This window comes from Aristolochia californica, unplaced genomic scaffold (assembly GCF_029961685.1).
Source record: "Aristolochia californica isolate CCGP_79_NKW_82.1479 unplaced genomic scaffold, dmAriCali1.0.hap1 SCAF_6, whole genome shotgun sequence".
Classification (NCBI taxonomy): Eukaryota; Viridiplantae; Streptophyta; class Magnoliopsida; order Piperales; family Aristolochiaceae; genus Aristolochia; species Aristolochia californica.
In genome coordinates this window covers 41,144,358-41,166,718 of record NW_027182257.1, presented here as the reverse complement: position 1 = coordinate 41,166,718, position 22,361 = coordinate 41,144,358, and the positions used below count along the sequence as shown (strand labels likewise).

Here is a 22,361-nt window from a genome sequence, read left to right as displayed (position 1 = left end):
ATTTTGCACACTTCGGTTACAGTAACTTCTCTTTTAATTTTTTCGTAGTATTTCAGTTATTGCACACTTTGATTTTTTTTATTATTGTCCATGTATCATAATAGTTTATTTCAGGGCAAAAGTAGAGTTCAAGATCTTTGAATCCTTACCCTCATATTCAAAGGCATGTGAAATCAAAGCCTTTCAAAGAATTATAAAAACAAAGAGCAATGCCAGAAAACTAAATGACGGAAATGTGATAAATGTAGATTTGGGCTGTTAAATGAACAAAGATGTTTCATTATTTTTTTACCTTTGTCCATCTTAAAGTCAACTGTAGAAGCCAAGAAGCTTGCTCCTGTTAGCAATGAAGATGCTTACAATTTCTGGTGGCTTTTTGCTATTAGCTGCAAATAGCTGCCAGCAAGATACACCGCAATTTCCATTGTGCACACTAACACAAACAAATACTTTATGTTATAACGAAGACACAAATCCAAGCATAATAAACCGAGAATAACTAACCACAAAGTATATAATCTAAGAGAGAAAGCAAATATGATCAGAAAATCAGTAAATTAACACAAAAGGAGAAGAGACAAGGGTTACGTGGTTCAGCAACAGGCTACTCCACAAGAGATGACAATGATTCCACTAAGTAGAGCGAAGAAGAGAGCTTTTCGGCTCCAAGCATACAAATCGAACACCGATTTCTCCCAATGAAGCCCTCTTCCCGGAAAAACCCTCTTCCTCTCGACGAAACCATCTTCCCCGACGAAAAATCCCCTTCCCGTAAGTCTCAACTCAAAAACTCTCCCGACGGAGAGATCCCGATTAAATCATTTAATCGGGTAACATACACGGGTCCATAATCGGGTAATCGGGTACATGAACTCAGAGCAGGTACTCGGGTATTCGGGTATCCATTTAAGACACCCAAATAACAAATTTAAGACCGGTCTGTTGGGAACACTTGGCTAGGCACTAACAAATGGTATCAGAGCTGGGCGCCAGGTTCGGCGTTCGAATCCCCGGACCAGCAAGTAGGGGGAATTAGGAACGTGAACTGTTGGTGACAGATTTCGGGGGGTGCGCTAGCTTTTCGGGAAGTTCCTACCGGGCCGGTTTTTTAGACCGGTCTGTTGGGAACACTTGGCTAGGCACTAACACTTTACACTACACTTTACATCGTGTACACTAACACAAACAAGTACTTTACACTACACTTTCCATTACGCACACTAACACAAACAAGTGATTCACTTTCACTTTCACTAGGGAAAGTACTTTCACTTTCCCTCTCACTTTCCCCAACACTTACAAAGTGCACTAACCCCCCCAATATCTTCTTCTTTATTTGCTATTTGTTTAGTTATTTTGTCATTGGTTTTTTGTAATCTTTTCATATTTAGGATTTATTGTTGTTAAATCCTTATTTTAAGTAATTGTCATGTATTTTTTGTCAGCCTGTATTGGTTTGAAAAAATGGTCAAAATAACAACAATGCAATATCTATTCTGTATATAACTGGCACTTTAGGGAGACGAGTCTTAAGATGTGGAAGGCAGTATTTGTGACGTTCTTTGAGGTGAAAATAATTGGTTCCACGTTAGCTTTAGTTATGGCACTCTGCATAGTAAGTTCAAGTAGGTAAGTTATGTTTTTCCCAGTTTAAAGTTGCATCTTTAATTAAATTTTTTGTTTTTCCAGTAATGTATTTATGAAGTTGGTTTGCTCAGGTGTTGATGCAAACAGGGAGTTCACAGTTAGGGTTTTGATAGAGTACGAAGAGGATGGATTTGCAAACTGGTGATGTTGTCGAGGGATAGTAGCAACCTATCCTTATCCTTCGCATACTTAAGAATCTGAATGACTGCCAATTAAGGTCCCAAGTCTGCCCTTGTCACCTTCATTTTTGTTGCACAACTTCTCTTTTCAGTGCTTCCGGACTCATTAACCACCCTACCATTGGTACTCCCTAAAAAAATTCCACTTGTTGCATTTCAGAATCCACATTCGATAACCCAAATATTATATCTTGCCCACCTTTGGCTGCAGTCCCATGTGGGACCAAACCATGGAGACTTGTGTTAGGCGTTTGCACTTATTTTCATTAGCCTGTTTTGTTAATGAATTGGTTACGTGGGTAGAGGAGATTCATAACATAAGAGTTTGTTATCTAATTTTATTAAGCTCTGATGAATAGGATGATTTTGACAACTTTGTTTTTAACAGCTTCCTAGTATTTGACATGTACAGTTGTTGTTATCTAATTTTGGTTCACCATGCTCCGTGGCAGACTCTGATATAAGAGATGGTGTAGAGGTGGTGTGGACTGGAATGAGACTACTGTTCTTGGTGAAATGTAAATAATCTATGGTAATGAGTAGGGAGCCATTAAATTTAAACCTAGGATAAAATCTACTTTAATACGGAGATCTCTAATCCAGGTGAGTGGTAAGGAATAAGTAGAAGAAAAGGTAGAACAATAGGTAAAAAACTGAATTTTGGCATTGTCTATGTACATATCATAAGGATTATAAGTTCCATCTATCTGTTGGCTTAAAATATTTTCTTCTTGTAATATTTAGGTGGAATTAATCTATTATGAATTATACGCTTTGTACAACCAGAATCTACCAAGGCAACTAAAGTAATTTTTTTTAAAAAAAAGGCACGTAAAATAATTGAATATTTATCTAGGAATGTAAGTTGGGACCTAACTATAATATTAGAAAATGTTTTATCTTGGTTACATACATAAGTAGTTTCTGGATTATGCGGTTCAATAGTAATGTCGTCATAAGCATCTTTTTTCTAAAGTATCTAATCTATTTTTTAGTAGGGTGATTTCATCCTCATAGTTTTCTATTTTTTGGGATAAAATGTCAAATCTTGTTTTTTGGATCTGTGATGTTGATGAGGTGTCTTCATATTGGAATCCTAGAAGTCTCAAGCATTGATTACAAGTTTCTAAAAAGCAATGTTCGCATTTAGCCCTATTTTTCTTACTAGGATACCAATTGCATTTAAAGCAAGGATTACTGTCTAATCCTGTGTGCCAGATCCATTCATGTGAGCATGTTTGGTGTATATCCATTAAGTTTAAAAAGCTACATCTTGTAGTTATGCAAGCAAGTTCATTGATGAAATCATCATCTGAGTCTGAATTTTCTACTGTGTAATTATTTATGCTGACTATATTATAAATAGATTATTAATCTGACATATATTCATCTACTTCTATTAGAACTTGTTGAACATTTTCTACTAATGAAGATCTTTTTGTATTTGAATTTTGTCTTTTGGGACATGTATTAGCTAGGTGTTCTTTATTTCCACGTATGTAACAACTAAGTTTATTTTTATATGTTCTTTTAGGATTAAATCTCCTAACATGTCTTTCTTGGTTAAGAAAAGGTTTTCTACTTTTTTATTTTCTAATAAAATATATTTTCTTATATATTTTTCTTCTTGATCTTTTAGGTTTATCATCTGAATCTTTTAATCCATAAGCTTGAGTTGTATAGATTTGTTTGCAAAACCCAAAATCATCTCCTTTTAGTTGTCTTTGGATTTGTATATCTGTACATTTTTTCTTGTAAAATTGTCAATATAAATTTTGTTCTTTGTCCTATGGAATAAACTGCTTGAGGGTTTTTTGTTTCTATTTCTTGTCATTTTTCAGTTATTTCTTTTCCTAATGCTCCTGGAAGTTTTCTAAATAATTTTGTCCCTAAGTCTTATTAAATGCATTACTAGATATACAAGTATAATAAAAATAATCTTGAAGATTTTTTTTAACATATTTGTAATTATACAGACTTAGTTGTTCTAAGTGAATTACTGCATCATTTTGGAGATTAAGGTATCCAGAATTTGGATTATCTTCAGTGACTAAGTTATAAACTTTATTAACAAAATTATAAAGATTGGGTCCTAAATCTATTATCTGATTTAGTTCTTCTTGATGTTCTCTTTTATAACTTTCTCATAATGCTTTAACACTTTCTCTAAGAAAGGTTTCTAAGTATCTATACATTTCTTCTGTATCTAAGGATTAAAAGTTTTGTATAAAGTCTAAAACTACTTGATTTTCCATAAATTTAGGACTGTAATCCATTCTTGGGAATCATGTATAGAAATGTTCAAAAATTTTCCTTTTCCTGTTTCTTGGAATTTTATGGGTTTTTTCTAAATCCTTTCTTTTTCCCTTGGGTTTTACTTTGTATGGTAGATCTATTGGTTGGGTATAAGGATATCTGGGTATATTTCCTGTACTATATGTTGGTGTGCTTATAATAGGATTTGTTACAGAACTCAATTCTCCTTCCATAAACTCTTTTATGCTGTGTTTCTAATTTTGTTTCTGTTTCTGGAATAGGTTCTAATGCCATTTTTCCTACCCTAATATTTTCCTCTTTATCATAGTATAAATAATTTTCTTCTAATTTTTTTGGTTTTTAATTAAATATTCTTCTAGATGAAGCAATTCTCTTTCTGATAATTTTAATTGTAATTCTTTAGGATATATTATGTAATATGTTATTTCGTTTTCTACAAAGGTGTATTCTTCTATGTGTACTAAGCTTAAATCTTCGTTTGCTATAGATTTTGATTTTGAATCAATTCCTTTTTGGTCATAATCGTTGAATCTTACATTAGTATTTCCTTGTCTGTCAGTATACATAAGACTACTCTCAGGATTCAATACACTTTTTCTCTAAATTTATTCAGATTCCATTCTAGTCCTGCTAAATCTTCTAGAGAAAATTTTATTGGTTTTAATAATTTAACTCCTTTGTTTCCTATAAGATTTACTACATCATCTATTTTGATTTTAAATTTCGTTGTGCTTGTGGTAGTACATCTTCCAAGGAAACCTATTCATATTAACAGGTTATCACCTATAAAGGAATCGTATCCTTTTGTCTGGATTCCTATTTTCATATATTTTTTGAAATCTGGAATAGTAATAAGGAAATCTGGAGAACAATAAAATATTCCTCCGTTATGATTCATATCTATCTCAGTAATTCTTAACATGGCCTTTTTAGGATCTGACTATCTATCATCTTATATGCTAAGTAAAGTCTTTGTTCCTAAATGTATTCTTCCAAATCCTTTAATTCCTATAATAATTAATCCTAAATGCATTAACTTATATGTCTTTTTTAATTCCTTAAAAACTTGTTCAGCTATTAGGTTTATATTTAAGGAATCTTGTCCTATACAACTAACTTGAATTTCTCTATAATTGTCTAAATAACCCAGTATTTAATGTAAAGTTTCCTGTACTGTATAGTTTTCTAGGATTTAACATATTTAACTGATTATTACTGAATAGTGTAATAGCTTGTTCAATATTTATGATTTCGTCTAATTGAATATCTCTTTGATCAATATTGTTTCTTTCTATAATTCTATCTAACATGGTCCTTGTTTTGGATGAACTTCCTACTTCTGAGAGGGTTCTGCAACGTCTTGGTAGAAGAACAATTTTTGTTTTGGCTTTAAAGGTTTTACCTCAGTAGTTCCTATTTTAATGTTTTTTTAGTTTGGATATTATATTATCTTCTTTTTCTAAGTTTTGATAATTACTTGGTTTCTTTGATTTTATGAAATCAAGATGTTCTAATACTTGATCTAGTTTTTGTTGTCTTTTCTTCTCTTGGTCTAAGATTGTTCTAAGAGTTTGGTCTAATTCGTTGTCTATTGTGAAAATGTTGAGAAAAGTTTATGATAAGGTCAACTATAGTATTTAACTGAGGGTTTGTACTATGAAAAAGATGTTCTTTAGAATTAAAATTACAAACTATCCTATTTGCTCCTATATATTTTGTGTCTGATTTTGAAGGAATTCTAAGATCTAAATAATCTAAAGTCCTGAAGCCTTCTGTTTCTAAACCTTGCTTTGATACCAATCTTTTAAGGGGGTCTACTTTCTAAGTCTAAATAGTTAAACCTAAATTACTTCTTATTAATTCTTGGTACGTGGCTTTGTGACAACCGGTAATGATTCTTCCAACGTATAGAGTATGCTAAACTTTCAAGGAAGATCTCTTCGAGCCAATTGCCTGCAACCAGTAGTTTCCAACCTATATACCATTTTTTTTCATAGACTAAAATAGAAACTGAAACAAGACTTTAAAAGATCACTGCTATAACAATAACTAAAATAGTCATAAACAATAACTGTAGAAATTAAAACTTCATAATAATGGCTCCATACTCTCTCTCTCTCTCTCTCTCTTTAAAAGATCACTGCTATAACAATAACTAAAATAGTCATAAACAATAACTGTAGAGATTAAAACTTCATAATAATGGCTCCATACTCTCTCTCTCTCTCTCTCTCTCTCTCTTTAAAAGATCACTGCTATAATAATAACTAAAATAGTCATAAACAATAACTATAGAAATTAAAACTTTATAATAATGGCTCCATACTCTCTCTCTCTAATAACTAAAATAGTCATAAACAATAACTGTAGAAATTAAAACTTCATGGCTCCATACTCTCTCTCTCTCTCTCTCTCTCTCGTTGTACAGTTTTGGACTCAAAGGTGTGGTTGTTCTCCTGTCCTCAAATTGCACTTTTGTAGTATACCTTGTTTCTCTAGATTCCAAAAGATTACTATTGAGTGGGAAAGAATTCCACATTGAAAAGTGAGAAAAAAAGTCAATGGGTTATAACATTGAACAATAGGCCTCCTAAGTGGCCAGTCATTTTGAGATGGAACCAGCCTCAACCCAAAAAAACTCAACATGGTATTAAAGTAGGTTGTATGTGTGAGTTAAGGTCCAGTTTGTGCTCCTCAAGTTATTTGTGTGTTGTGGGATGGAGAATTGTATGATCATGGATTGGATCCGTGGCTCAATGGCCCAATGGTCATATGGGGAATTTCTAGTGTGAGATCTCGAGTTCAAATATCATGTGGGGAAACGGTTACAGTCTTCATGACTAATCAACATTCAGAAAAAGAAAAAAACTAGTACAAATGAAAGCGTGAAAAAAAGAAAAGAACTATAGCTTCCATCTAATCAAAATAAATTGTACCATTTGTCTTTTGATGTCAACAATCTCTTGACCAAACTAGTGATCACTATGTTTTGTTATTGATTTCAGGAGACTCCACTGGCATCAGTTTGGAGCTAATTGTGTAGGCCATTTGCTGATCACCAATTGGAGGGTTAAGTTTTCAAGGGCTAGATTTTAAGAAGGGGTAGCTTTTGGACCTTTTGGGATGTTTCTTGTGGTCCTGGAGCTTTCTACACAATTTATTTTCATTACCCCTGTCCAGGAAACTCAACACTACTGATCGAATAAAATGACTTGCTTGTTTACAAGATCTCTGATCAGAAGAAGACTATTGAATCAATTATCTATGTTTCGTTCTTCTCTGTTCTTTCCTTGTTGTCCAGTTGTTAAGCCTTTGATGTTTTCTGACTTTATGGAGAGAAAGTCACCCTCCATTTCTAGGTTTTTTTCCTCACGTTCTTTGGATCTTGATGACAAGCAAGGACCTGCTGTGATTGATTATAGGTATGTCATTCGTCTTTGTTCCATGTTTTTTTTTTCTTTGACCTGTTACTGATATGCTTTTTGAATCTTTTTGTTTGGATATGAATTGTGTAGCTTGTGTTGATTTTTTTTAGTTTTAGTTTAGCCAGAAAGTTAATATTGAGTCCATTTAGTACTGGTTTGGTTTTAGGTACTGGAAAAGTTTTAGCTGGATCACCATTTTCCCACCTTTTTGCGTAATTGATTCAAGAATAAAACAGTAGTATGTCAAATTGATTGATAGGAACCAGTAATTTCTTGTTTTTGCTCTCTATTTCTCTAAAGACCGTGTAGCTGTGTTCATTTGGCGGTGCATCTTAAATCAACTTTTAATTACCGAATGAGGTATTTGATTCTTTTAATATGCACATGAGGATTTAAATTGCTCAAAATTGCATTCTAGGTAGGATGAGCAGTGTTTCTTCATTATTTTCATGAGTGCATGGACTGGTCTAAAAAACGGTTAAGCTTCTATAGCATGGGATGATGTTCAGCTGTTTGCAGCTGTGTCAAGACCATCTTTTAGTCTCTTTCCTGTTGCAAAAAGTAGGTACAGAAAAGCATGCACTACTTTTTGGGGAAAAAAGAGGCATGCTTTGTAGTCTTGAAGGCTAATATTATTATTGAGATGGGTTAGCTGAAAAGGGGCAATGATTTACCTTCTTTTCGTTATTGTCTCAGTTGCTCAGAATCCGATTCAACTGACCATTCAATGAAAAAAAAAAATCAACCCGTAGCATTGAGAGGACTATTGATTTTCTCTCTGTTGTGAATACCTGCTACTGAAAAGGCACATTGTCAGTTCTTCTCTGCAACATTCATAGTTATTACAGTGAAAGGAAAGGCTCCTAAAAGAAGATAAGCATTCCCGTTGAGAAGCTAACAAGGATACGTTTGATAGCATTCTTCTATGATATCTGAGAAATCTTCAGTTAATATTGCATTGCATGACATATCATGTTTTGTTCTCTGTTTATCTGATGTTAGTGTTTAACTTTCTATTATGCAGTGGGCCATTTCGGTTCGATTGGGATCAATCATCTCAAACTTGGGTTTATAGGAGGACAAAAGCAAGTTTGTTGCCCCTGCTAGAAACTGACTTGGAGAGTCTCTGTGGAGAACCTATCAAACTTTCTCGATCGCATTAAGTCTTTCAATGGTACGAAGAATATTTATAGAGTGTTTATCTATTCATGTGCCTGGACAGAGAAATGCGGATGGTAATTTCTGCCTGAGCGAAAACCTGCACATGATGCTGAAAGCAATAAGTTTTGTTGTTTCCAAATCCGGGTCTTGTTTTTCTAGGTATCATCTAGATGTCAATAGAAGTAATCTTCTTCACCGAGCAGAATATGTTGGCGAGCAGCTCAAATCCATGAACATTTTTGTTGCTGTAATAATTTGATTGTTCCAAAGTCTCTCTTCGTAATAGATCGATTATACTAGCTGTAGAAGAGAATCAACTTTCGTCTTCACCTTAGATTTATTAAACGCAAACTTTCCTATCCTTGATATTAATATTTTAACAAATAGTTCTCATAATTTTCATGAAATGTAGTCTATGTAAGTTGCTGCTCTCTGCAATGTTATTTTCTTAGGATCTTTGTTTTCCATTGAATTCCCGTGCGAAATATGGCTTCTACTCTGTATAACAAAGTCTATAAACATATGAGAGTAGGCAATGCGACTGCTGTAGTTTTCTGCCTCAGGAACTGTAGCTAATGGACTCGTAATAAATATTGTTCAACCCAGATGAGCAAATTTTTGCAACCTCATGACGCATAAGTGCCGGACCACAAACCAGGACACCTATACTGGATCCTTCGTAGTCGAGAAGCATCTCTGCATGGGAAAGCCACCATTGAAGTATGTTTAATAGCAGGAACAGGAACGGAGTACGTTAACCAGTGAAGAAACAGGGGCAAGGGAACTTACTGTCGAGGGTTGGCCTCGCACCATAGTGAACCTTTGTATTCTCAATAATGGATTGATCAGGGAGGCTCTCCAGTTCTCTGTCTGGCGAGCTTGTAGGGCTTGTAAGCTCAATGCTTTGGATCCGACTAGCTTGCCGAGCATATCTTCTCTTGCTCAAGAGAACTGCAATGGTTGCAGTTGTGAATAGAGAGACACAGGCGAATAGAGCGTTAAGTGAAGCTCTGGCCGTCCACGAGTAGATCTTGTTGGTATTCTTGTCTTTTGGATAAACATAGAAACGGCCGACGAGTCCGGAGAGAATAAGAAAAATTACGAAGGAACTTAAGATTATAGCTCCAAGCCAAAGCCAACCGTGGGAACCCAAGGTTGCAGAGAAGGGCTTATCCGATGGGTGAGGCCTGAAAATAATAGTCTTCATTTGGTTGTTCTCGCTAAGGGCGGGTCCTTTGTCTCTTGTAACAAACGCTTCAATCTCAATCTGGAGCTGAGACATATCCAGTGACGTTCCATTAAGAGGGAGGATGAGATTGAGCAAGGTGAGGTCTACAGAGTGCTTGAAGGCGCATATAAGAACGAGAGACGAGGCGTTCTGCAACCAATGTTGGCTTTCCTGAAGATGATTTCACGGATGATCGAGATCATCGGTGAAATGCCACTGCCTCCTGCCACCATCACTAATGTTTCATGCCTGCACTCATTACAACGCTTGCGTTAATGGATTTATTTGAAGATGAAACTTAAACTAATCGATCTAAAACCAGTGTAGGGTTACTACTGCAAAACCTTAAAAAGTCGGTCGAAGTAGGTCCATAAGGTCCTTCCATGGAAACTTCCAAACGATCAAGTGGAGACGAAGAAGCAAGTTTCTCGATCAGCTTTCGCGACCAGCTTCCATCCCTCTTGATGATAACACTAATTCTATGGGGCTCCAGGCTGCTATTGGAGCTGACCGTGAACGGGTGCCATTGCAGGGAAGAAATTGCAGGCACGTTGATGCTCACGAAACTTGTAGTAGTGTAATCCAATGCTGACAAAAGAAAAACAAATGTTTTGTTTATAATCAAGATCCATTTGCTGAAAGGTTTATTTATTTATTTATTTTTATGAGAATGTATTATCAGTTTGTTGGGACCAGCAGAAGCTAACCTAAGCTCTTAGAGAAGTTGAGCTCAACGGTTTCGCATGGCAGAATACGAGCAGAGACTAATCGGACCTTTTGACGAGATTGTAAGAACCTCAAGTACCGATCGATCAAGAAGAGGTAAAAGCCAGGAAAACTCATGAAGATGAAGTAGAATCCAGTGTGAAGCATGAAGAAGAACATGAAGGGAATGTAGAGCTGATGTGTGTAAAAGAAGAGCTCGAACATTTTCCGCCTTATGCGAGGATGCCCTGTAACCCATAAAGCAAGTCCAAAGAGTATAGCAATCTCCCCTGGTATGTTTGAGTTTGAATTATGATCCCATATCAGCATCTGCAAATCGTAGCAAGTAGCTTAACGTTTAGAAGGATTGGTCTTTGAGAACAAAGGCAGAACAGAACGGTGGTTAAAGTGGATTAAAATTCATGAACCCTACCTCCTTCAGGTCATTGACAATAGCCCAATACACAATGAACATTATACTATGCATGGTGAAGAAGAACATCGCTAAATTTCCGAGCCATATATGGTATTTGATGCTCCCTTCCGACGTAAGCCCCACAAGCGGCAGAATCGACGACCCTCTTGTGACGGGATAGAAGAGGAACGCGCAGCAGAAGTTCCCCACAATCGCCATGTAGAAAGCCGTGCTGCGCAGCTTCTTCTGCCACCTGTGAGCAAACACATCATGATATTAGGAGAAGATGATCGTATAGTTAAGCTTCATGACGGCGATGATCGATTAATCGAGTGAAGATGATACATTTTATCGTCAGCGTGTCTCTGGTTTTGCCGATCGTTCATGTTATACACGACTGGGAGTACGCTGTTGGCATAGGCGAATATCCAGACAAGAAGTGCAATGAAGGAGAATATAAAGAAGAGCTCCATGGCTGAAACCACTCCAAGGGGTCCTCTCACTAGCATCGGCCTTCTCAATTTAGCAATTGGATCAGTACTTCTGATTCTGATACAACCAAAACATTAAAACCAAGGTTAGTTTAAATCTATTACCGGTAAAGAGAAAGAACTAAACTAGATCCGAAGTCGAAGTAGTTGTACTTGTCTGTATAGTTGCGAGCATTCCTCGTCAGATGAAGATAAACACATCCAAGAACAGCGATGAGAAGAATTGGGACTGTATAAATCAACATGAAAGTTCCTGCAGGACAAAAGTAAGGTTGGTAAACTGTAAAAAAACATGAATGATCTTACAAAATTTTTAACTGGGATAAAATTCAGAGAACTAGTTCTCACCTTGTGGTCCAAATTCCTTTGTACTAGTTTTCTGAATCAATGTAGGAATCCACTTAAGGAACCAGTCCTTCAATGGTAGAAGAATCCAGGTCGTCAAATACCCAAGAAAGATCAGGGTGGCTAGCAGCAATATCGCCCTTGGAAGCAGCATTTTTACCATTTGGGAGAAGAAACACTTTGTTCTACGCCTGTATGTGTAAGTAACTCCTGGTTTTGTTACACCTTGGGAGGAACGGGAGCTTCGACATGAAAATCCTATATATGAACGCTGCAAATAATTTTAGATCTCGGAGAGTATAAACAATAATTCACAGACCAAGTCCCAGTCCTTGTTTGACCTGGTTGGCGTTGAAGTGCCACCGATACTATTCCTCATCTAGCCCAAACAGAAAGAAGCAGAGCATTTGACTCGAAGATAACGGGCATTTCGTTACGCATATTTCCACGGGCAGTAAATGAGACAGCACTTCCCTTTCATTCTCTCCTGACATCTCATTCTCTCCTGACATCCCGTTTGGCTTAGGGCATCGTGACTGTAAGCAGCCTTTCTTCCATTCAAGTTATCATTTGTTTATGTTCAATCATGTTCGCCCTGACTGTAATTCGTTCCCGATTACTTTGACTATCTTATGGAATGAGACCTGATCATGAAAGCCGCCAGGACCAGACCTAGCAGCTGTTCTATTTTTACCGTTTCAGCAATCACGAGAGTAGAAGATTACAACAATTGCATCAACAGATAAGAAGTAAGAAGGTAGTTGTTGGCTCGTTTACTAATGCTCTGGAGAAAAGAAAAAAAGTTTATAATATCTCTGAAACGGAGTCAGTTATCGTGGATCCGCGTCTCGTATCTTCATTCAACAACATGACGGCGTTGGAGGGAGAGAGAGATTTGTTTCTCCGTGAACAAGAAGGCAGATGTTGTTGGGGATCGTCAGCTCTGACATATGTTGAAGATAACAAGTTTGTTTGAGATTTGAATAAACTCAGATCTGTAGATACATTTTGAAAAAAGAAAATTTTGTTTAATCAAAATTTGAATAAACTCCCATTTGTTTCATTGATCCAGGAGCCAGGTTAAAATTCTGCAACAGTACAACCTATCCACGTTCTATGCTGGTACGACTGGATCTGGATTTCAAGCCTTTGCACTTCTGAGCAGCAGAGGATGGTTCTTTTGAATCACTTGAAGCCTTGGATGGGACCTCTTCATGGAGCTGGAATTTGCTAGACTGATTCATGCACCACTTGTTCAGGTGTGAATGGAACCGGACCTTTTCTCACTTGGCAAAGTGGTTGGACGGGTCCTGCGACTTGCTTAAACTCTCAAACATGCACTTGTCGTTACTGAAGTTAAAGTCAGCATTAGCGTTGCCAAGGGTGAGTTCAGTCATGGAATGGCTCTTCTGTATTCTGTTTAACGATTTTGCAGAGCCATTTTTGCTATTTTCTGGCTCACGGAACTCTTCTTTTTCATGGCTAGCATTTGAAGTTGTATCAATTCCCTTGTTTCTCGTTGCTTTGATCAAAGCCAAGTCGTTCAATTGGCCAGCTACCGATTAACTGCAAATTAACACCCTTGGTCCTATTCAGAATCGATTTCTTTGTACAAAACGAAGCTTGACTGAGCTTCTTGTCGCCATTAACAGGACGATGAGGATATGGAGAACCGACTCCAAAACGAAAATAAAACTCATGCAAGTCGGTATCCCAGACGTAGATCATTTTGAACCAGCAGTCGAGCACGTTAGGTAAAGATAATACTGACGGTAAAGTCGCAATCACAGCAGCCATGCTTCCTTGTTCTAAACCGATTTTTGATAAGGAATTAGAAAAACAAATATGCATGTATCTGCTATACCATTTTGTTTATTTATATGCACATTGATTCTTGGATCTGAATCTATAGCCTTAATAAACATTTGTTGTTGGCGATCGTATTATAAATATTTTTTTATGAACTCGGCGATTTCGAAACAACTCCTTATATATGCATTCTTGACTTACTGGTTTTTAATAGAATGAACCGCGTGGAACGACGAAATTAAAGAAACGACGCCGTATTCTTTTAGGGCATTTGAGTTAACACGCTTTTCTTATCGAGATGACTATTTTATTTCTTTTCTATGGGCAGAATACCGGCAACCGACCTCTATAGAAGTCGGTCAACCGACTGGTTTTCTTTATCCCTTGGACTTCAAGAATGGCGTTTTCGTGAGCACGAGAGATCGAAACTGCCATGCTTTGACAAGAAAGGAAGATTCGAAGGGTACACAAGCTCATTAATTGAATCCCTTATCAAGCTGTATGTGAAGGAAAGTAAAGGTGATGGATCGAGGAGGTTGAAGACTTCAGAGGACTAGAGTTTATTATGGGTTTTCTAGCAAGTTGGACTACTACTACATACAACTTAAAAGGAGTCTCAGAATAAATTAGTCGGAGTTAAAAAATATTGAAATTTGAGGAAAACTTTGGCATATTCATACATTAACTGCTGCCTTGAAAAGGGAAGAAGACGAAGAGCAATGTAATTACTTCCTTAACTGCTGCCCTCTATCTAGATACACCAATCCTCCACTTTCTTTCTCTCTCTCCATCTCACCCTCTTGTCTCCTCGAGCCTAAAATTATTATCGAGCTAGAGCCCAATAATTTTAATTGAGTTCGAGCTTTAACATATATTTAAAATTTTTCAAAAAATACATGTATCGAGTTCGAGCTCCACCATACATTTAAACTTTTCAAAAAATACATGTCAAATAAATTGTATATAAAATTAAGCATACATTTTACATAAAATTGGGCATGACCTCTACTTAAAAATTGGACATAACCTCTACTTAAAATTGGGCATAACCTATGTACATAATACCTGCATAAAATTGTCTATACACTCTATAAACACTGCATAATATTATGAATAAACTCTATACAATAATCAAACACAAAAAAAAAAAAATCAATATCAATTTACAACCACCCAAATAAAAAATATAAATCCAGTATAAATTTATAAACTATAGCTCTTTCTCTTCATGCTAGAAAAAAATATACTAAGTCCCCGCCTGAGCAAAATCTCCACCTATGACAAAAACAAAAAAATAAAACTTATTATTTTCAGATAAAAAATTACTCTTTCACTACTAGTTACTTAATGTAGTTAAAAATATTAAAATTACCATGTTGAGAAAAACATGAAAAATCATGTAACAAGAGATCAATCGACCACAATCTAACTATTTTTTCTAGCTCTCGGAGAATGATAACAATACTGGCAAGAATGACATCATTCTTCCTTAGTAAATATTACAAGAGATGTGTTGGCAAGTAATTAACATGATGTACACAAGGGTTTGACTACTACCTAACCATTTTTTCTGGCTCTCAAAAAGTGAAGAGAAGATGGGGAGGATCCACTCTAAGACCCTGGGACAAATTTGGTGGCGTAGACCTAAGCATTGTTAGCAACAAGGTTGTCCAGGTGGTCCAAGAGGTTCTCAAGAGGGCCCTTGCCGATGACGATGACTTGGACAAAAAATCCGAACATGGAGAACATAGCAAAGCGGCCATTTTTTATTTCCTTTACCTGGAGTCTCATGGCCCTCCAAGAATTTGATCATCTCATCATCCTCCATATCTGTGTGAACTTCTAATATAACAAAACTAATTTTGTTGTTGTGTACCTTACTAAGGATCTTTAATATTCAATTGGGATCCAAGCTTTCAAAGTACATTAGCTCTGATACCACTTATAAGGTCTAGTGAAGAGCAATCTTACTTTTGTTGTTAATTTTAACCTCTTTGGGATAATCATTGTGGACATGTATATATCTGTTTAATTAATATAAATGCAAGATCAATCTTACAATTTATGTTTACGCATAATAATCAAAGTATAAGTAAAACAATGACATATTAAGTATACTAAAGATTTTTAGGTGGTCCATAATCCTTTTGCGAATTGTTAGTCCACCCCCAAAAATGTTTTCAACACCTTGAAGCTCCAATAAGTTTGTATTGCTTACCACATCTACAACAAATTGCCATTAAAGTCAAATACAATGTTGTCCATACAACAACTTACACCACTCAATTGGCCACATTAACCAATTTACAATAGCAAACTCTCACTTAGGTTATAACAGCTAACTAGGCATACTAGCCTAGACCCACAATAGGATTTTCTAGTAACTCACTAAGTTACTCAAGTTTAGACCTACACGAGAGTTTCAATAGCTTACTAGACATACTAGCATAGACCCACAAAAGGGATTTTTAGAACCGCCTGCCTACACATGGTGTTGTGGCTCATAATAGATAATGACAGTTGTCAACTTATATTCTTTAGCCACAACCACTTTCCAACATCTATCGCTAAACCATGACAACTTATCAGCATCTAAACCTGACATATCATGTGTGAAGGCTTAGGAGGGTTGGAAAATGTTTTGGTCAAGAAAGAAATTCATTTGAGGAAAGTTTGGCTTAAATAGAAGGCATTTTGGTGGTAAAAAACAAGTTGTTAAAACTAGAAGTGATGTTTTTGTCTTCTAGTAAAAATAGGCCAGATAAGTCAAAAATAATATTCATTAAATACTATTTTTGATGTGTTGAACACAACAACAGTTCACTTACAAAATTTGGAGACTTATAATACCCGAAATTGAATCCAAAATATAACATACTTGAATTTCTACAAACAGGGCTCAAATCCTAAACTAAGGATTTGAATCCTACCTATGGGGTTCAAATCCATTTTTAATTTCAAAAGTTTTTATAACTAGGATTCACATTCTTTTTGTTATTTTTCACCCAAATGGGTTTGAATCCCCTTGCTCAAATGGTCTCTAATCTTCCTAGTGGCTTTTACACCTCTTACTGGAATCTACTCTTTGCAAGGGTTTTACACCTCTTTTTTTTTTTTAACTTTCTATTTTTCTGCACGTTATCCTATTACTCTCTTTGTCAAGATAAAAGTTCAAATCCTTTAATAGGGGTTAACTCCTTTTGCTTCTTTTTTACCATACCTTTTCCTCATTTTGTCTTTTCACTTCAAGACTTAATTTTCATTAATGTGTTTGACTTCTATGAATGAGTTTGTCTCCTTCAGTCTTTGGCACTTCATTTGACTTTTTTCATTTACTTGTTTTACTCTTCTTGTCTTTTATTGGTTAGCTTGCTTCTTTCTTTTGTAAAAATGGTTCTTCTTCCGCTTATTTGGGAAAATAGTATTATTAGGTAGTTTGGATGGTGTGCTTTCTGACATAAATTACTTGTTCCCTTCTCGTGTGGACCATTGAGATGAAACAAATGGTTCAAACGGATATGCTGCTAAAAATCTCCTTTTGGCACTTATTGAGCTTCACAATATACTTAATGCACATCGTTATGTTTGTTATCATCAAAATTATCTTAATAAGAATCAAGACCCAACATTCTCAACAAGATGTACATACTTATCATCATCTTAACTACAATCACAATACAGTTCACAAAGCTTCTATTGACGGGTATTAGATCTTCTCACTATTTTCTTACTGCGATTGCCAATTTTCAGATGATCTCGATTCTTCTGCCATGGTAGCTTAAGTTGATAGAGAAGAGAAGGATGCTTATGGTAGCCGTAGAGAAGAAAATACTTGACCTGAAACAAAATTTTAATTTTGCCAAGATTCAAAGCTTACCATAAGGTAGATTAGTCTTCCACCATTCTATAATTTATGAACATCACACTACCAAAGCAGGTAAATCAATCTTTCCCTACAGTGAGAAGATTTCTTGAGGATGTCAGTAGCATATCCTTATCAAATTTATAATTTTTTCCGTCTTTCTGAACCACCAAATAGAACAAAGACAACAATAAAATAAGGATAATGAATTGAAGCAGACACGAGTCTGGAGTCTTGTATACTAAAAAAACAATATAAACAGAAGAAATCTTATCCTTTTTGTCTGGTTCATAGTAGATTAGTGTCGTTTCCGCTGAGCTTCTTTTGTTTTCTTTTAAATAAACGTAATTCATCACGCGAAAGTTTCTCAGCATATATTCGATTCCATCTCTGACCGCCGCCTCATTCAGACTTTCACGAATTTTGTATAATTTAACAGTTCCCACCTACAGTTTTTTTTATGACTGCTCAGATTCTCGTTTTTCCCTGAATTATGCTCTCAGTCGCATTTCTGCATGTGTCGTAGCAGTGATCCAGCCAACAGAGCTTGACTGGACCGGTTTTTCCTCTGCCATTTATTAGATAATTTTTACTTATTTACCCATTTACCCGGTCAGACTAATATGTAGTGGATCAGGTCTCTTAATTCTGAATTAATCGGTCTCAACCGTTAGTGGCATATGTAGTAGTTGCGTGAGAGACGGCGTGGAATCTCGACCACTCAACTTGACCAGGGCCGACAAGCTCCAGCATCTCCACGATGTAGTCGCAGCTCGAAATAATATGGCGGTGGAGTGCTCTGCCACATACGCAAGGTACATTTATGAAGTTGACCTGCCAGTGGGCTGATTCCTCCGCCATCACCCTATCCGCGGATGAGAAAACTAGCCCATGCTTCCTATGAAGAGACGATTTACTCTTTAGATTACTGCTCAGTCTGGTCTTTCGGCGACATTTACCTCCTCTCTTTCCTGAACTAAGCAGTTAAAACTGGTTGGAAATCTAGTGGAAGTAGTAGATTTTGAATTTCAATTCATTTCCGCGTTGCTACCACCTGCCAGAAAGAGGCTCCCTCCTTCCTCCGTAATATTGAACATTTCCCTTCTCTGACGAAAGGTCAAGGTGGGCGCGCGCACTCAAACCTGATGGGTCAAGTCAAAGCAATGAGGAAACGGAATTATTGAGCTTCCGGCTATAAATCTCCTCGCACGAACCGCAGACCCCATTCATCAGATACTGCAAGCGGACTCGCTTTCGCTGAAGTTGGTTGAACGGAGAGAAGCAGAGAAGCAGAGAAGCAGAGAAGGAGAGGATGATCAAAATGCTGCTTCCAAGAGCGATATTGCTGCTAGCCGCCCTGATCTTTCTTGGGTATATGGTGACCTGGATTATTCTTCCATTGAAGGTGTGGATGAATTCATGGCTCTTTACGATGTTGATGGAGACTAATACCAAGGCATTTGGAACACAAGGTGTGAAGCAGTTCTCTGAATTTTATTCCTGTTAAAATTTAGTCATATTCATGTTTTCTTACGGCTTACGAATTAACCTTACGTTTGTCCTCGCAGGAACATTCATGTTGCTTTATACAGTCCCGATTCTTCTCATCGCTGTTCTTGGTTGTGTTTATCTTCATCTGACGAGGAATGCTCGCAATTATTCAGCCAAGTACGAGTCCCATATACTTGGTCTTTGGATCCAGTTCAGTTTCTCTTTCTACTAGTAAATTACATGCAGTAAACTAATCTAGGTTTTAATTTTTTAACAGAACGAGAAGTAATGGTCCAATAGCTAGATTGAGAAGGCCGATGCTGATAAGAGGACCCCTCGGAGTGGTTTCATCCATGGAGCTCATCTTATTCTTCTTGTTTATTGCACTTATTGTCTGGATCTTCGTCCACGGCAACGTCGCAACCCCAGTCGTGGGTAACATGAACGCCCGCCAAAACAGCAGACACGCAAATGATAAAATGTAAGGAATCTTCACTCGGTTAATCAATCATCGCGTTATAAAAGCTTCTCCGTATCATCTTCCCCTAACAGATTTCTGCTTTTGGTCGCAGGTGGCAGAAGAATCTGCGTAGCACAGCTTTCTTCATGTCGATTGCCGGGAACTTCTGCTGTTCGTTCCTCTTCTACCCAGTGACAAGAGGGTCGTCGATTCTGGCGCTTCTGGGGCTTAACGCCGAGGGGAGCATCAAATACCATACCTGGATTGGCCACATAGTGATGTTCTTCTTCACCATGCATAGTTTAATGTTCGTCGTGTATTGGGCTATCGTCAATGATCTGAAAGAGGTATCTTCATGAATTCTCACTAGTCTTTTCTTCGTACCTTATCAAAGATGAATCCTTCTAAACTTTAAAATATTTGCTACGATTTTTCAGATGCTGATATGGGATCATAACTCAAACTCAAACGTACCTGGGGAGATCGCTATTCTCTTCGGACTTGCTATATGGGTTACAGTGCATCCTCGGATAAGACGCAAAATGTTTGAGCTCTTCTTCTACACACATCAGCTCTACATTCCCTTCATGTTCTTCTACATGCTCCACACTGGATTCTACTTCATCTTCATGGTTTTCCCTGGCTTTTACCTCTTCTTGATCGATCGGTACTTGAGGTTCTTACAATCTCGTCAAAGGGTCCGACTAGTTTCTGCTCGTATTTTGCCATGCGAAACCGTTGAGCTCAACTTCTCTAAGAGCTTGGGTAAGCTATCTTCTGGTTGATCCGCCAAACTGATAATAAATTTTCACTCGAAAGACTATCAGCCGATGGCTGTTGATGATGAACTAAAAACATAACATTTGATTGTTTTTGACAGCATTGGAATACACTACCACAAGCTTCGTGAGCATCAACGTGCCTTCAATTTCTTCAATGCAATGGCACCCTTTCACCGTCAGCTCCAATAGCAGCCTGGAGCCCGATAGGATTAGTGTTATCGTCAAGAGGGATGGAAGTTGGTCGCGAAAGCTGGTGGAGAAACTTGCCTCTTCGTCTCCACCAGATCGTTTGGAAGTTTCCATGGAAGGACCTTATGGACCCGCTTCAACCGACTTTTTAAGGTCTGTAATGGTAACCCCATTGATTTTTTACATGAGATCAGTTCAAGTCTCGATTATTAACGGAAGGATTGTGATGATTGCAGGTATGAAACGTTAGTACTGGTAGCAGGGGGCAGTGGCATTGCACCTATGATCACTATCATTCGGGAACTCATCTTCAGGAAGACGAAAGTTGGATGTCCAACGCCTCGAGTCGTTCTTATATGCGCCTTCAAAAACTCTGTAGACCTCTCCTTGCTCAATCTCATCCTCCCAGTCACAGGAACGTCACTGGATATTACCCAACTCGACATCGAGATTGAAGCGTTTGTTACCAGAGAGAAAGGCCCTGCTTCGATTGAGCAGAATAACAATATCAAAACAATTTGGTTTAAAACTCACCCATCAGACGAGCCCTTCTCGGCCGCGTTAGGTTCCTACGGTTGGATCTGGCTTGGGGCTATAATCATAAGCTCCTTCGTAATGTTTCTCATCTTCAGCGGACTCCTCGGCCATTTCTACATATATCCTAAAGACAAGGGAACTAATATGGTCTACTCATGGACGAACAGAGCTGCTCTCAACGCGCTGTTCTTCTGTGTCTCTATAATCATCACCGCAACAATGGCGGTTCTCTTCAACAAGAGAAGATATTCTCAGCAAGCTAGTCGCGTCCAAAGCATTGAGCTTGCGAACTCCACAGGCTCACCAAGTGCGTGGCTCCAGAACCCCGATAGAGAGCTGGAGAGCCTCCCTGACCAATCCATTGTAGAACGAACGAAGGTTCACTACGGAGAAAGGCCAAATCTCGAAAGTAAGTTTTCCATTTCCACATCTTGTCGCATGAATATAAAACGTCTTTATTTCTCATTTAGAAACTAACTTGCTTAAATGCTTTGTAACCCTACAGAGATGCTGCTCCAGTTCGAAGGATCTAGTACAGGAGTCCTGGTTTGTGGTCCAGCAATGATGCGTCGAGAGATTGCGAGCGTTTGCGCTTCTGGGTTGGTGGAGAATCTTCATTACGAGTCTATCAGCTACAATTCATAACAGGCAGAGCTTCCGATGTGCTTCATTTGTCTGAATAAAACCATTGCAGACAATATTGACGAGATTTTTTGGAGAAGAACCATTTTCTTATAAAGGAGACCCGCAATTGTACATTTAATCATTTATGTAACTTCTTCGACAATTATCAAAATGAAAATTATACGCTTTCGACGACTTGTGACGCATATGTAGACAATTATAGAAAAACCCAAGCGATTCACATGGGCTGTTTCGTTTGAATGGACGGGGCTGCCTTAACAAATTGGCAGGGTAAGAAGTAGGGGTGGCTTCGAGCCGAGCCGGTTCGCGAGCCGGTTCGGTTCGGCTCGGTATCGGCTCGGTTCGATTCGTCATTTTTCGAGCTCGAGCCGAGCTCGAACACCGAAATCGGCTCGTTTACCTTAACGAGCCGAGCTCAACCGAAGCTAGGTTCGGTTCGTTGGCTCGCGAGCCGGCTCGAAATGAGTCGGATCGGCATGAATCGGTACGGGATTGCGAGCGAGCGGGGGAGCGGGAGCGGGAGCGAGAACGAGAGGGGGAAAAATTTTTCCTCCCCCCTCGTCACCGCCGACCCCTCCCATCGGTTGTTGTCGCCGCCTCTACCGCCGTCGTAGCTGTTCTCCGGCGTCTATACCGCCGTCGCAGCAGCTCGCCGGCCGCCTCTGTGTCCGTCCGTTCGATTTCTTCCTCTCCTCGCCGTCGCCTCTGTTTCC

General features: G+C 37.8%; 2 protein-coding genes across 2 annotated transcripts; one reads left to right on the top strand and one right to left on the bottom strand.

The window, feature by feature from the left end:
* Positions 1 to 9,248: 9,248 nt before the first annotated feature.
* Positions 9,249 to 12,027, bottom strand: LOC137935414 (ferric reduction oxidase 2-like). The gene is made up of 8 exons (XM_068780071.1): positions 11,877 to 12,027; positions 11,634 to 11,781; positions 11,383 to 11,586; positions 11,056 to 11,290; positions 10,625 to 10,952; positions 10,237 to 10,505; positions 9,479 to 10,088; positions 9,249 to 9,385 (listed from the first exon to the last, which is right to left on the bottom strand). The coding sequence occupies exons 1-8, from the start codon at positions 12,025 to 12,027 to the stop codon at positions 9,249 to 9,251; spliced, it is 2,082 nt and encodes a 693-aa protein (XP_068636172.1).
* Positions 12,028 to 12,741: 714 nt separating this feature from the next.
* LOC137935413 (ferric reduction oxidase 2-like) lies at positions 12,742 to 21,648 on the top strand. Its single transcript, XM_068780070.1, has 11 exons — positions 12,742 to 12,839; positions 12,946 to 13,047; positions 13,133 to 13,256; positions 18,778 to 18,949; positions 19,113 to 19,212; positions 19,313 to 19,516; positions 19,608 to 19,842; positions 19,933 to 20,260; positions 20,376 to 20,619; positions 20,703 to 21,412; positions 21,509 to 21,648. Exons 1-11 carry the CDS (start codon positions 12,742 to 12,744, stop codon positions 21,646 to 21,648), a joined length of 2,457 nt encoding a protein of 818 aa, XP_068636171.1.
* The last annotated feature ends 713 nt before the right edge of the window (positions 21,649 to 22,361 follow it).

Excerpts from the sequence above, each read along its gene's own strand:
- LOC137935413 (XM_068780070.1), top strand. The coding sequence starts at position 12,742 with ATGACGGCGTTGGAGGGAGAGAGAGATTTGTTTCTCCGTGAACAAGAA. Across the intron at positions 20,261-20,375 it reads CAACTTCTCTAAGAGCTTGG|CATTGGAATACACTACCACA; the intron begins GTAAGCTATCTT and ends TGTTTTTGACAG. Across the intron at positions 21,413-21,508 it reads AGAAAGGCCAAATCTCGAAA|AGATGCTGCTCCAGTTCGAA; the intron begins GTAAGTTTTCCA and ends GTAACCCTACAG.
- LOC137935414 (XM_068780071.1), bottom strand. The coding sequence starts at position 12,027 with ATGCTGCTTCCAAGGGCGATATTGCTGCTAGCCACCCTGATCTTTCTT. Across the intron at positions 11,782-11,876 it reads AAAGGAATTTGGACCACAAG|GAACTTTCATGTTGATTTAT; the intron begins GTGAGAACTAGT and ends TTTGTCCTGCAG. Across the intron at positions 10,089-10,236 it reads GCAGTAGTAACCCTACACTG|GAAAGCCAACATTGGTTGCA; the intron begins GTTTTAGATCGA and ends AATCATCTTCAG.